The sequence below is a fragment of the Gamsiella multidivaricata genome (assembly GCF_025024155.1).
Source record: "Gamsiella multidivaricata strain RSA 2152 chromosome Unknown BC939scaffold_113, whole genome shotgun sequence".
In the NCBI taxonomy this organism is placed as follows: Eukaryota; Fungi; Mortierellomycota; class Mortierellomycetes; order Mortierellales; family Mortierellaceae; genus Gamsiella; species Gamsiella multidivaricata.
The window spans coordinates 46,219-58,749 of record NW_026251821.1 but is presented as its reverse complement, the minus strand read 5'-3'; the positions used below and the strand labels follow the sequence as shown (position 1 = coordinate 58,749).

At 46.9% G+C, this 12,531-nt stretch overlaps 4 protein-coding genes across 4 annotated transcripts; 2 read left to right on the top strand and 2 right to left on the bottom strand.

Moving 5' to 3' along the window:
- Positions 1-6: 6 nt before the first annotated feature.
- Positions 7-1,737, bottom strand: BC939DRAFT_497157 (uncharacterized protein; the record flags this gene model as incomplete). Its single annotated transcript, XM_051559713.1, has 3 exons — positions 7-262; positions 288-1,294; positions 1,410-1,737. The coding sequence occupies 3 exons, from the start codon at positions 1,735-1,737 to the stop codon at positions 212-214; spliced, it is 1,386 nt and encodes a 461-aa protein (XP_051406849.1). The 3' UTR covers positions 7-211.
- Positions 1,738-2,257: 520 nt separating this feature from the next.
- Positions 2,258-3,329, top strand: BC939DRAFT_533289 (uncharacterized protein; the record flags this gene model as incomplete). The annotated part of the gene is made up of 2 exons (XM_051561693.1): positions 2,258-2,500; positions 2,954-3,329. The coding sequence occupies 2 exons, from the start codon at positions 2,258-2,260 to the stop codon at positions 3,224-3,226; spliced, it is 516 nt and encodes a 171-aa protein (XP_051406848.1). The 3' UTR covers positions 3,227-3,329.
- A 1,872-nt stretch (positions 3,330-5,201) lies between these two features.
- BC939DRAFT_533288 (uncharacterized protein) lies at positions 5,202-6,634 on the top strand (the record flags this gene model as incomplete). The annotated part of the gene is made up of 1 exon (XM_051561692.1): positions 5,202-6,634. The coding sequence occupies exon 1, from the start codon at positions 5,282-5,284 to the stop codon at positions 6,632-6,634; it is 1,353 nt and encodes a 450-aa protein (XP_051406847.1). The 5' UTR covers positions 5,202-5,281.
- Positions 6,635-7,106: 472 nt separating this feature from the next.
- On the bottom strand, positions 7,107-12,510 carry BC939DRAFT_507988 (nucleoporin Nup120/160-domain-containing protein; the record flags this gene model as incomplete). The annotated part of the gene is made up of 11 exons (XM_051560951.1): positions 7,107-7,358; positions 7,467-7,556; positions 7,659-7,869; positions 7,961-8,120; positions 8,232-8,412; positions 8,537-8,715; positions 8,824-9,029; positions 9,130-9,257; positions 9,357-9,541; positions 9,625-11,823; positions 11,919-12,510. The coding sequence occupies 11 exons, from the start codon at positions 12,508-12,510 to the stop codon at positions 7,107-7,109; spliced, it is 4,383 nt and encodes a 1,460-aa protein (XP_051406846.1).
- Between the last annotated feature and the right edge of the window lie 21 nt (positions 12,511-12,531).

The window sequence follows — 12,531 nt, the reverse complement described above, 5'->3', positions numbered from 1 at the left end:
ACAAACCCCGACTCTGACCCTGTGACCAGCCCGAGGTCCATGAATTGATAGTCGAATCCCCTATACTCGAAATCGAATTCGCCTTCTTTTCGAGGAAGAAGTATAGCCGCAAGAGCATGCCGATGAGAATGTCGTTGAATGTCACCTAGACTTCTAAAATGGAAATATGCATCCAGATAAAATGCACGGTGCCGCTGTTCTGCGAACTGCCTCATTCGGGACAAGACAACTTGATCGGCGTAGGTGTTTGGATCGATTGTAGCTGATTGTTGTCCAGTTGTAGCTACGTTTTGACAGATAAACGCTGCCATGCTGACTAGTTCACGTGGAGCGCGGTTTGTGGTCTTCTTCACTTGCTCCCTGATCGCGGCTCTTGATAGTATGGCGTCCATATCCAACAACTTGTCGAAGATAGTATCAGACAGAGGAGTGACATATTCCAGCCAATTCCACATGTCATTTTTGATGCAATGTCTCTCAAATTTTTCGGCCGTGCCCGCCATGACCACTCGCGCCCCTCTGCTGTTTTCTCTCCATGCGGCAAGTTGCATCAGCGGGTTGAAAATCATGTATTTTTTGGGCACTGGTGGGTCCTGTTCGAAGAGTGCGCCATGTCCGTCGACGACCAAGAGAGTTTTAGTTTCCCGTTGTTGGAGTAGCCTGCCTAGGATGCTAGTGGCTGCATGAATGACTACTGTACTTCCAGTTGGGTGCCCGTGTGTCGATTCTTGGGAGTCAGTGACAGTCAAAATGTCCTTGTTCAGGGCTAGGAACCGTTCGTAGATCTCTTGTGCTACATCATAACCGTCGGATAAGGCCAGTTTTTTCGCATCTGAAAAGTAAAGTAATGGCCATGCCTCTGCATATGCTTTAGTAGCAAGAAAGAGCGCAAGGTATGATTTTCCTACACCCACTGGGCCCGACAGGATCCTTCTGATCGGCCGATCGTTGTTGCTGGAAAGCAGGCGCCACATCTCCACCATCTGCTCGGTGATAAAAAACGACAGTTTCTGGTAGCCCTGTCCATAATGCTTGGGACGTTGACCGATCGATGGTAGTATAATTTGCTGGCCGACTTGCATATCGTCCAACTGCTGCTTGAACTCGTCGCGCGGTTCAGGTGTGAACTCTCCAGCATTGAGCATGCTGACCAGCAAGGGCGGTAAATCCACGGCTCTGTCTTTGGCGTTATACTTCACCCAGTCATCAGTCTTTGGAAGCTTTTGTGGATCCTCGAGCTCTTGTTCGCGACCTCTTTTGAGTGGCAAGGACAGCGCTGCGGATACTGAAGAACCTATGCCACAACAAGCACACACACAACACCTAGAAAAAAAAGAAAAAAAAAGGAAGGCAGTTTAGAAGAGTGTATGGACGTGAAATTAGCTCATTCGTAGTGCCTGAACTCATACCGAGTGGAGGCAGTTCAACAATGATGTGAATTGCCTTCTTGGCTGGTGTGTCTGGGAAAAAATCTAGGAGGTCATCGGAAGGAGGGAGCTCTTCCTTATCATCCAGAGCGTCGAGTTTGACTGAGTCGTGTCCCCTGGTAGCAATGACTGGTACTAAGATGCGCCATAGAATGAGGTTCTCAGCGGCAATTTCGTCGAATTCGGGGACCTTCTCTGCCTTGATGAGCTCTTTGAGGTCAGTAATGGTGAGTGTGGAAGAGGCAGAGATTAGGAACGCCCTTGAGGTCGACTCCCAACCAACAAGACAAGATAGTTTGAGGTTGACCATGGCAAAGGGAGCAGATTGTATGAGGAAGAGGGTACGCGAAAGGAGAGTGATGCGAGAGAAGGTTGATGAGAGGGATGATAGATAGGGCAAAAATGGTGGCAAAGGGAGTGAACTTGCGGTTAGTGAGTTGTGGGTGAATGATTGTGTTTGCTGCCCTAAAATTCCAAGCCCTCCTTCGTGATCTATCATGAAGTGTGCGACTCATGAGTCCAACAACTGTCTGGTTCGACCATCGAGGATTTCGATTGAATATTGAGCACGAACCATAGGATGTCATTGAGAATTAGTCTACATACACAAATATTTTGAAGGACACTTGGTTCGTGCGCAAGATCTCAAAGCTAGACCCAAAAGCAGCAACAATAGTGGCTGCAAACAGCTCGTCGCGTCTCCATTATTAATATAGGGACTGCACAGCTGACAATGGCAGCAGATAGCCTTATAATCAGTCCAAGGGCCTCTACTTTTATTTCAAGGCCTCACCAGTCGATTGAGGACACTCGTGTCTTCGTTTCCTAAGATGGATATCGGAGAAAAGTGGGCATGTGCAGATTTGGAAACACTTCACATCAGGATTCATAGTCTTGATACCGAAGAGAAGATCGACCGTACGATTCAGCTGTGGAAGGATAGAGCGCTCAAGTCTAATAGATCGCCAGGGCACATTGACACGGCTTTCCAACACGATAATTCGATCGAGGCGCAAGTGGCGCAATATCTGCTGAGATACAAAAAGCTGCACAGAGTCTGGCTTGGTTACAGGGTCCGGACATTGCAGAGTAGTGGCGCCGACATATCTTTTCTCAGGTTTTTGGTTGTAGTATTCAATAAAAATTACTTATGCTTGTTATACTTTCGGAAAAGGGACGACAACTGAATGTGGTATATACGCCTTGAATACAAGGCAACAGTGGTAGCAACAATGACGGGGAAAAAGGACGCTCATCAACCACACAAGCCTGGATCGATACCCTTGTGGACATCTGCAGACATTCTTTGTCCTTGTCTCATTTGGAGCATGGTACCAACGGCTTTTGGATATGCTTGCGATATACTACATAAACCCTCCCGGTTCTCGCAAATTGGCAATTTCGTCACTCCATTTTTTATACCCTCCTCTATGACTAACACACTCCGAAACCCATTTCAAATACCAGAGCTCCGTACATAGATCGCACGATTCGTTACAGTCAAGAATGCGATCGCATGCGCATAGGTCTACAAGGACTGGATGGTCGACTTCACCTATCCAATATGGGATACCATTGACTTTGCAACCGATACAAAGCTGCAGGATTTTGGTCAGGATGTTCCTGAGAAGTATGGACATCATATCCGTATTGTCAAGAATCTGAAGGAACAACCGCATCTGAATACCATCCTCAGGTCCAAGGCTTCTAAATTGAAGCAGCTTGCTACGATCATGCAAGGCATACCAAGCTTTCAAGCATATCTCTACGACATTATCTACCAAATCGCCAGATTTTGACCTCCTAACCATAACCATTTCCTGTACATCGAGTCCATCAATGTTTTTCTCGGCCTACTCACTGACCTCTAATGGTGTTGCAGTAGATTAAAGTAAATCATATACTCATAGTCTGTGCCGTAGTTTTGTTAAATTTCAGGTGCAGATTCAAAAATAAGTGGGAAGAAAAATGACGGGAGGGAAGAACGTTTTTTTATTCAGGTTGTGCTCGTCAAAAAAAAAAAAGGTTGTTGCCTAACTGCCTCAACAGTCTCCCAAATACTCCACTCTGCACTGTAATTGCATCCTCATTCTGTGTATTAACATCATATCTTTCATTTCTCGACACATACACATATTTTTTTACTCTTATTCATTCATTCATTGCCCTCTTTTTCCGTTGTCTTCACCCTCCTCCGCTCATTACCTCTTTCTTGTACCATTCTTCTTTTTCTGATCGCTTGTTTACCTTCATCAATCTCAACCGCCTCTTTCAGTCTGCCAAAATTGTCTTTTTCTCTTGTGTGGTCAGTGCATTTTGCTCTGCATGTTTGTGTATAATGTTTTTTTTGGGTGGCGCGTCCCTCTCTTTTACCTTCCTTTAAACATTCCCTTGTCTTCATCTTCATATTTATGTTTGCATTACTTTTCTCTCGTATTCTTGCTTTTCTTGACGCTTTTCTTTGGTCCTTTCGTTCTTGTCATTCGTTTTATCACATTAGGCCTTGTCTGATTCTTTCATTTGGATGATAATCTGACTGAACATATACGCTTTTTTTTTTTTTTTTTTTTTTTTTTTTTTAAAAAAAAATAGTCGATACCCACTCCTGCCATGATCCCAAATGCGAGCCCCTCTACAAGCCTGAACAACAGCATTAGGAGCATGTATGACGCCAAGTTAGTAACACTGAAAATTGATTGTATTGTACAAGCAGTTCGATGTCTTTGAAGTACTGCATTGTTGTGGACAAACTCGGACTTGATGCATGGGAGAATGAAATCAATAGAGATAGGAAAACACCAACAACAGAAGCGCTAGCTACAACAACAACTACAACAACAGCAACGGCTAAACAACAATTACAATGTTAACAGAGACATTGTCAACAACAGCAGCAGCAGTAAAGACATGATCAGTCACCACAGCCACAGACTCAAAAGCAGCAGCAGAAATAATGCCGACGTTGAAGTGACGCCCGAGCTGGATCCTTATTTATTGAAAATGGCAGAGCTGGAGAAAGAAAAAATAATGAAGATCTGTGCGCCGATGCAGACCATCCTCGGGATCCGCCGTATATTGGTATTATGAACGCAGCTGAAGGAGAGCTATCGCAGGAGGGGACGGAGGGTGAGGATACGCAATCAGGTACCGACTATGGAAACTGTGAGGGAAACAAAAAATTGAGAAGAGTCGCCAGAAGCCAGTCGCAGCCATCAAAGGCCAGTGGGTGCGGGAAGGGGCGCGGACCGGCACCGAAGAGTCAGCGCCAACCACCATCTGTGGCCGGTCAGGATGAATAGACGAGTAGTAACCTTTGCTAAATAAGTATGTAAGATTGAAGTGTGCAGTTGCCTTGTGCAGTTGAAGTGTTAGAGAAGAAGTGGTGAGATCCGACCAATAAGACGCCATAACACCATCCCCTTAATTCAATGGCAAGAAGTTACTGAATTCCGCTTCAGTATGATAGGAAGAGCCGACATCGAAGGATCAAAGTACATCTGTCAAATAACATAATAACATGAAGTCAGAAGATAGCCTATAACCTACCGAGAACCATAGCACTGAAAGCAATTTTTTGTATAGTTGATTCCAGAGATATCAGCGGATTGTTTTTTTTGGTGAGACGCTGTCAACTACAGGAGTTTTGCTTAACAAAATAGTCATAATTGACAGCGTCTTACCAAAACCGCTGATATCTCTGGTTGATTCTCACGCAATCGCTCGTTGAGCGAGTCGAGTGGCAAATAGTCCCAATCCACCTTCTCTTTGCTCCATCCCCTTTCCGTTCCAACTACCCACCTATCTACTTTCTCATTTTCTTGCCTGTCCATACCTCCACCTATCCACCCCTCGCTATGTCGAAAACGCCGCTTCATATTCCAGAACTACGGGCTCAGATCGCAAGATATGTCACCGTCAAGGATGCCATCACCTGCGTGCAAGTGCGCAAGGACTGGATAGAGGACTTTGCGTACCCCATATGGCACACTATCGACTTCAGCTGCGATATAAAGCTGCAGTACCTTGATCAGGATGTTTTTGCAAAGTATGGACACCATATCCGCGTCGTCGAGAACCTGAATGAGCAGTGGCATTTGGATGTCATTCTCTGGTCCCAGGCATCAAAGTTGAGGCACCTCGCTACCGCCATGCATAACATGGTGGAATTCCAGGCGTACTGCTACGAAATCATACAGCGAAACATCGCTTCACTCGAACACCTGGATATCTTGTCTTCAGTGACCCCAAAGCTGTTGATGCAGATTAACGCGCTATCTCCATATCCTGCGACCAAGGCGACATCGAGATTGTCCATTCTCAAGCTCTGGGGACTATATATGACGCGAAATGCATTTTCCAGGCTACTGCAACAATGCCCCGCCCTCGACCTGCTGGATATTCGTCAGTTGGTCACTCATAGTCGCCACACTTACGAAACTTTCCAACATCCAAGCTTATCTATCCTTACTGCCTCGATCACACAAGTTTTCAATATGTGCTCCAACTCTCATGACGCAGCACCTCTCCTTATCCACTTCCCGAAACTCACTTCGTGGAAAATACGGGACACAGCACCACCAGCCGCCGTTTCCATGGAGGCCATCAAGAACGGAGTTAACCAGTACTGTCCTCTACTGAAAACTCTGTATATCGAGACCCCGAGCAACACTACAAGGGATCTGTTAAGTCAAGCCTTCACTGCACTAACGAGTGTCTGCTTCTTGTACAGCACACTCTCCATGGAGGTGATCATGGCGATTCTCTCCCACCAAAGCTCCCTGAAAGAGCTTAGAGCTTATGCTCCCAGCAACACTTTTTACAGCTCCGACGAAGTTCCACAACTGAAGGCTCAGTTCCAGGGTCCCAGCTGGGTCTTTCAAATGCTACCGCGATTCTGCACTCAGTTGGATACATTCACCTTTCCGGAGCATGAGATGGATATCGGCGAGGTTGAAAATGCGAACTGGGGCTGCATGGACCTAGTGGTACTGTGTATCAGGATTCGTGGGCTTAATACGAAAGAAACGATTGATCGGGCGATCCAGCTTTGGGTAGATGGAAGAACACAGAGCGAAGAGTCTTCAGGACACAATAGCACGGGTTTGGAAAACGACCAATCGATTGCTGAGAGAGTAGCACGGCATTTGTTGAAGTTCAAAAAGCTGCGACAGGTCTGGCTCGGGCGCAAGGTCATGAGCGTGGAGTAGCAATTGAGTTTGGTTAAGCCTTTCATCTATGCCTTCCTGATGACAGATTAAGTGTAGTGGTTGCACAGACAGGAATACAGTGGCATGCTTTTGAATGTGCAAGCTCTGGGTAGTCGACTCTACATATTTGATATGGCATACCATCAACTTTGCAAGCGATAAATACTGCAGACCTTGACCAGAACATTTTTTTAGTCGAATAGTCCACCGAGGCAAGCATAGCACGATATTTGCTGAAGATCGAAGGAATTCTAAGAGCTCTGGTTTGGATACAAGACCAGGAGAAAAGTACAGAGAAGTTACGCCCGACAGTTTCTCCTTCTCATTAATCACCTTTCAGCACATCGCAGCAAAGAATTGCTCAAAAAGCATTTACGAATGAACAGAGTGAACAGTCAGGAGTCTCTTTACTGCTGCCACAATTCTACCGACATACATCCCGCTAATTTCATGGCTAGACATCAGAGATCCCTCAAAAGATCGATTCACGCTCCACATTCTCCAAATATTGCCGCACATCCTCATCTAATTTCGACTTGATGTCCTTCAAATCCATTAGTCGCCTCTTCAATTTGGCATCCTGTGTCGGGCTAGATTTCTTCGCGACTCGCTCCTGCGTTTCATTGATCTGCTCCTTCAAACTCTCAAAGATCCCATCCAGCAATGAGTATGGCAACCAACGTGCATTTGAGTGCCTTGGAACCAGCTCGTCCTTTTTCATCGCCTATAAATTGATCCATAAAGAAAGAAAGCACGAAGACGGTCAATAAAGTATGTCATGCATTATCATTTTCAGAATCCGGTTAGCTTCATAAAAAAAAGGGGTCCCTACAGCATCAATAGCGACTGATGCAAACTTTGCTGCAGCCTCCAGTGCACCGAATCTTAAATAGAGGCGAATCAAGTCCTCAGGGTTATGGGCCTAGGAGTTGTATTAAGTTGAAGAGACAATAAATTATTAAGTCAAATCTTATCCCGATTCATACAACGGCTCAAACGGAAAGCATGGAAATAGCTCCCATACCCGATAATGCAGCGTCAGCCAGGGTGGCAAGTCGAAATCTGGGTTCCGAGTGAGAATTCTCTCCACCACGCCTAACCTGTACTTGTAGTTCGAGGCAGCATCATCATGGCGCTCCAGGTACGATTGCAAGGTCTGAAGTGCAGCAGCAGAACGCGTCCTGTCCACGTGGGCGCTGTTCGCCACCTGTAACCCGCCCTTTCCGAGAAGTTCGCTATACGTCAAGATGAAGAATATGATGGGTTAGTCAAACTGAATATGGTTAAAAGAGAAGAGGAAAGTATGCGGGCCAAACTTTCACGTACTCTTGTTCAAGTCCCAAGGCGGCTAAATATCTATCCACAAGGACATTAAATACGACGTCCAAATCCAGATTGTGAAGTAGCCCCAACGCCGCAGCATCGTCATAATATCCCAAACGAGCAAGCATGATTTGCGCTTCCCGTGCGGACATGGTCAAGGCAGCTAAAGAGATGAAAGCAGATAAGCAAGGTCATATTTCAATATCAGAATGCTAAACGGATGGTACTAGTATTAGAGATATGGCGTAGACATTCCAATGAAGTAATGCTATACCTGTTACCACGTCGCTTGGGATCTCTTTGACGAGCTTCAGCTTCGCTTCAGTTAAGGCATATTCCTTCTTGATGTCCGACAGCTGAACGACCTCAAGTTTGCTTGGTACACTTGTACGCTGCTTACTGCTTGGCGACGAATGGCCATTGACTGAAGAGCTCAATTTCCGTCTCTTTGTACGCTAAGCACCCCATTAAAATGTTGGGGTTAGTAAGCGTTCTTAACCAGCCAACATAAGCAGTTCAATCCTGCTATCGTCATATTTCTTTTTTGATATCAACCAGGAGATATATTGTCAAACTTACCTCTGATTCTGAGTCTTTGTTTGAGATGGCAACCCAAGTGTATTGAGGTCCAGCAAGATAGAGTGTATTAATCGCGGCCAGGTACGCACAGCTTGCTGCAGACAACAGCGCAAGGACAGATTCTGTCTGATTCGAGGTATCGCAAAGTCTCCGAGCATACTGACACATGATGGTCGCGGCTAGACAGTGATAGAGACAGGTCGATAGCGTCAGATTTTTTTTCGCACATCGCATCTCCATCCTTACCAGCAGCATCGTGACGGTCAGCACTCTACGTTTCTTCATACCATTTCTGTGGTCCCCTCTGTATACATAATACGCATACAGAATGTTGTAGTTGTCTGGTCTGGAGAGAATCGCCCCTTGTTCAGCTCTCAGCTGAAGCATTCGTTCAACTTCGTCCTGAAGCCCATTGAAGGGGAATAATGCCAGCTTCGCACCATCGCCGTTCTCGCAAACATTGGACACAAAAGTTCGTAGCCATTGCCTGCGTCTATGAGCAAATGGCAGAAGGTAGATGCAAATAATGTCAGTTCACAACGATTGTGAGTCACAATGGGTATTAAAGTGCATTCCCCTAAAAGTCGACGTACGCAGCTTCGTTGGACATCTGCATCATGGCGTTGAACGCGTGCTCGTAGAGGCCAACGGACATTGCAGACGAAAAGATGTATGCCAACAGCATTCGGACTTGAGTTTCCATGACTTGGGTCTTCTCATTCTATGTACGAAAAAGTATAAGACAATTGTGAGGTCAGAACTGATACCGTCGTAAAATTCGCTTGCTTATATCAGTCTGTAAAACACTTTGAAGACATACATTCAACAGGTCAATCAACGCCAATCTGGCAACGACAATAACTTGTTCGTGGGCCTCTTTCTCTGCAAACAGGTTAATCACATGGTTGTAATAGTCCTCGAGCCTAGCGTGTCCTCGACTCGTTCGAGTTGGATAGTCCAATTGCATGATGTCCAGCTCAATATCCACACTCTTGACATCATTGCCTAGCGGTCCAAACAATATATTAGCAAAATCGATGCCTCTCCACAATATGCCTCGCATCCATGGCATAGCTTGAATGGCCTACCAAAACTTGCTGTGACAACCATGAATTGATCAAGTGCCTTTGCTGGTTGACCCTGGCTTAGTAACACTTTTCCTCGGTAGTACGATAGCGACGACGTAGTTGGCACAATATCCAAGAACTGCGACAGCAGCGTCATCTCGCCTATGCTCGAAAGTCGCTGCGCCAGTCCAGCGTGGTACCTAGATCCGTCCTCTTGCCCTTGATTAAGAATGCCGATCTGGTACAAGAACTTTGAAACAGCGCGCGGAATGGCAAGATATATCGGGAATTCGACAGCGCCATACTTGCCAGCCTCAGAAGCCATTGTCTTTAAGAGCGAGCCTGTCAGGGTTTGCCGATGAGAGAGCTGTGTGCTGATGAGGCTAGCATCCTGGACTTGCATCTGCGAAAGTTGCTGCTCTAATCCTGTAGTCGCAGATTTTGTTGACGAAATTGCCTGGTTGGAGATCCACTTTAGTACCAGCAGCGACTGGGTAATACGTATTGCGTCGGAAATGAGCTGAGTCTCTTCCTGAATCCATGGCCTGGACGATGCTGCTTTACTGAAGATCACCGTGACAAGGATCAGGAGATTCTGGGCAATTGTGTATCGGTGGGTTGCAACTTGCTGGATACTGGCAGCTACAAGGGATTCGTATGGAAGAATGCAGCGTTTTGAGGCCAGTCCTGATGAGCTGCTGTCCGCATTATAAAGAAGTTGCAAGAGGACCGATTTAATGGCATCTGTCGGCGCTTTGCATGAAGAAAGGAGGTTCCTGGCTCTGTTCATGTCCGTCTTGGCGATGTATTGAGGGAGATGTGCCTGAGAAAAGATGTCGATAAAATTCCTGGGCCCGTTTGCAGCAGAGAGTGAGGAGATGGTGGTCTCCAAATTCTTGGCTGTTTCTGTAGTGATCGCACGAGTCAAGTAACTCATGGCGTTGAAGAGTTTGGAAATGTCCTGGCGCAAAGTGGCGTCCTGGAATTTTGGGTATGTACTCCGAAGCTGCGATGGAGGCGTAGCGATGAAATGAGCGACCTCGAACTGCTCATCCTGCAAGGTATGGTAGAGAATCTCGGACTCATCGCACGCGGTGAGAAAGCTTAGGGAGTCCTGTTTGATAATGATCGCGTATCCTGTGTCCGTTGCAACCGAGAGACTGAGGGGTAAAGAGGCCTCATAATCCAGTTTGGCACAGCTGGAGATGAAGCGCGTCCATGCCATGATTTCATCCTGCCTGCATCGCTTCGTGTCTGCCGCTGAAGTTCCGTACGCCAGTGCCACTGCTCCCGAGATGGCTTCCATCACATGCATCTGAAGTTCCGAATCGAATGTAAAAGTCTGATCCTTGAAAAGCGAGCTCAGCGCAAGCATGATAGTCCTGTCCGAGAAACGACCCGCCGTAAAGACGTATTCTGCATAGTACTTTGACACATCCTCAACGGCGTCATCTACGACGCTCATGGACTTAAGGAACCCACTAGGCGGAGTATGCATTGCTACCGCCCACCAACGGCCGTTCAGAAGGTCTCGCTTGGTAAGCTGATGAAAATGTTCCCGGTCCAGGGCGTGGTCGTCGATATGGATGTATTTGACTGATATCCTCATGTCACTCTCCCATAATCCCCAAACCATATATCCTGTCTGGCTCTCATTCAGACTAATGTCCATGCTAACGAGATTTACTGGGCTGCTTCCAGGGCCTACTGCTGATTGCCTGCGAATGGTACTGACTGATCCTGGAACGAACTCCACATCCTCTGTCGTATCAAGGAGAGCAGTGAAGATGGACAGTTGTGCATCATTCTCCGTCGGGATGTAAACCAAGAGTCGGAGAAGCCATGGCATCAGCGGGTTGAATAAGATTCCTAGATGAGCTCGCGAAGCGCCTTCGACAGTCTCCTGCATATATCCAGCTTCGTTGGGGGAAGGTGTGCTTCTCATGACCTGCATGCACTGACGGCGACCTGTCGACCATACGCGGATCGTCCTGTCCTGATAGAGCGTGAACAAGAGCGTGTCGTCGTGTGTCGTGTACGTTTCCATAGCCATGATATCTAGATATGCCTTTGCCTCTGGGAACCCAGCTGGGACTGATAGGTTGTGATCAAATACTGATTGGAATTTAGAGCAGATCTTTTGGATGGTGGACACATGCTGGATCCTGTTGGTAAGATGCGAGTCGTCGTGAAGATCATACACCTTGACTTCTGCATGTTCTATATCGCATTAATGATAATCGCATTTTGTTAGCATTTGCAGTAGAAGACACACCTTGACTTGTTTACAACAGAGCAGAACACTTCCCGCTTACCATGTCGATTGGTGTCTTCTGCGAGTAATGCAGATTTGATGAGAAAAAGGGCTCCGTTGGTTGCAGTCACGGCAGCTTGTCTGTCCCCCAAATAACGGAAGGACAAAGGCAGGCTGTTATTCGGCCACTTGATCTGCACTGCTGATGAGTAATCCTCGGGCATGTCCCTGGTCGAGAAGCGGCTGAGAGCCGAGATATGTAGTCGATAGAGAACGCTGTCCGCCGTCAGCAAGGCGATGGCAATCCCTCCATGCTGTGTCAAAGGAGCGATATGGATCCCTGAGAGAATAGGCGCGTGCAATTGAAAGGAGATCTGGCGTGTGGGCGTGTTCTCCTTCCCTGAAAGAGAGATCAGCTCCAGGACCGAAGCGTTGGCTCTGGTCCTCCAGGCGACGGATTTAGCATACTGGTTCGGGAAGGCAAAGACACCGCCCTGGTTTTCAAAGCGCTGACCACCGTGGTCCTCAAGCGAGTATGTGGGGATGTTTCTCGGGCGGGGTACGTTGTGTGTGACAGAGTGCTGGGTGTCTACAAAAGTCTCGAGCTGGACAGGGACCTCCTTGAACCACCACATGGGCGCGACGGGTGCCATGGCTGATCGTCCTGTGGTTGG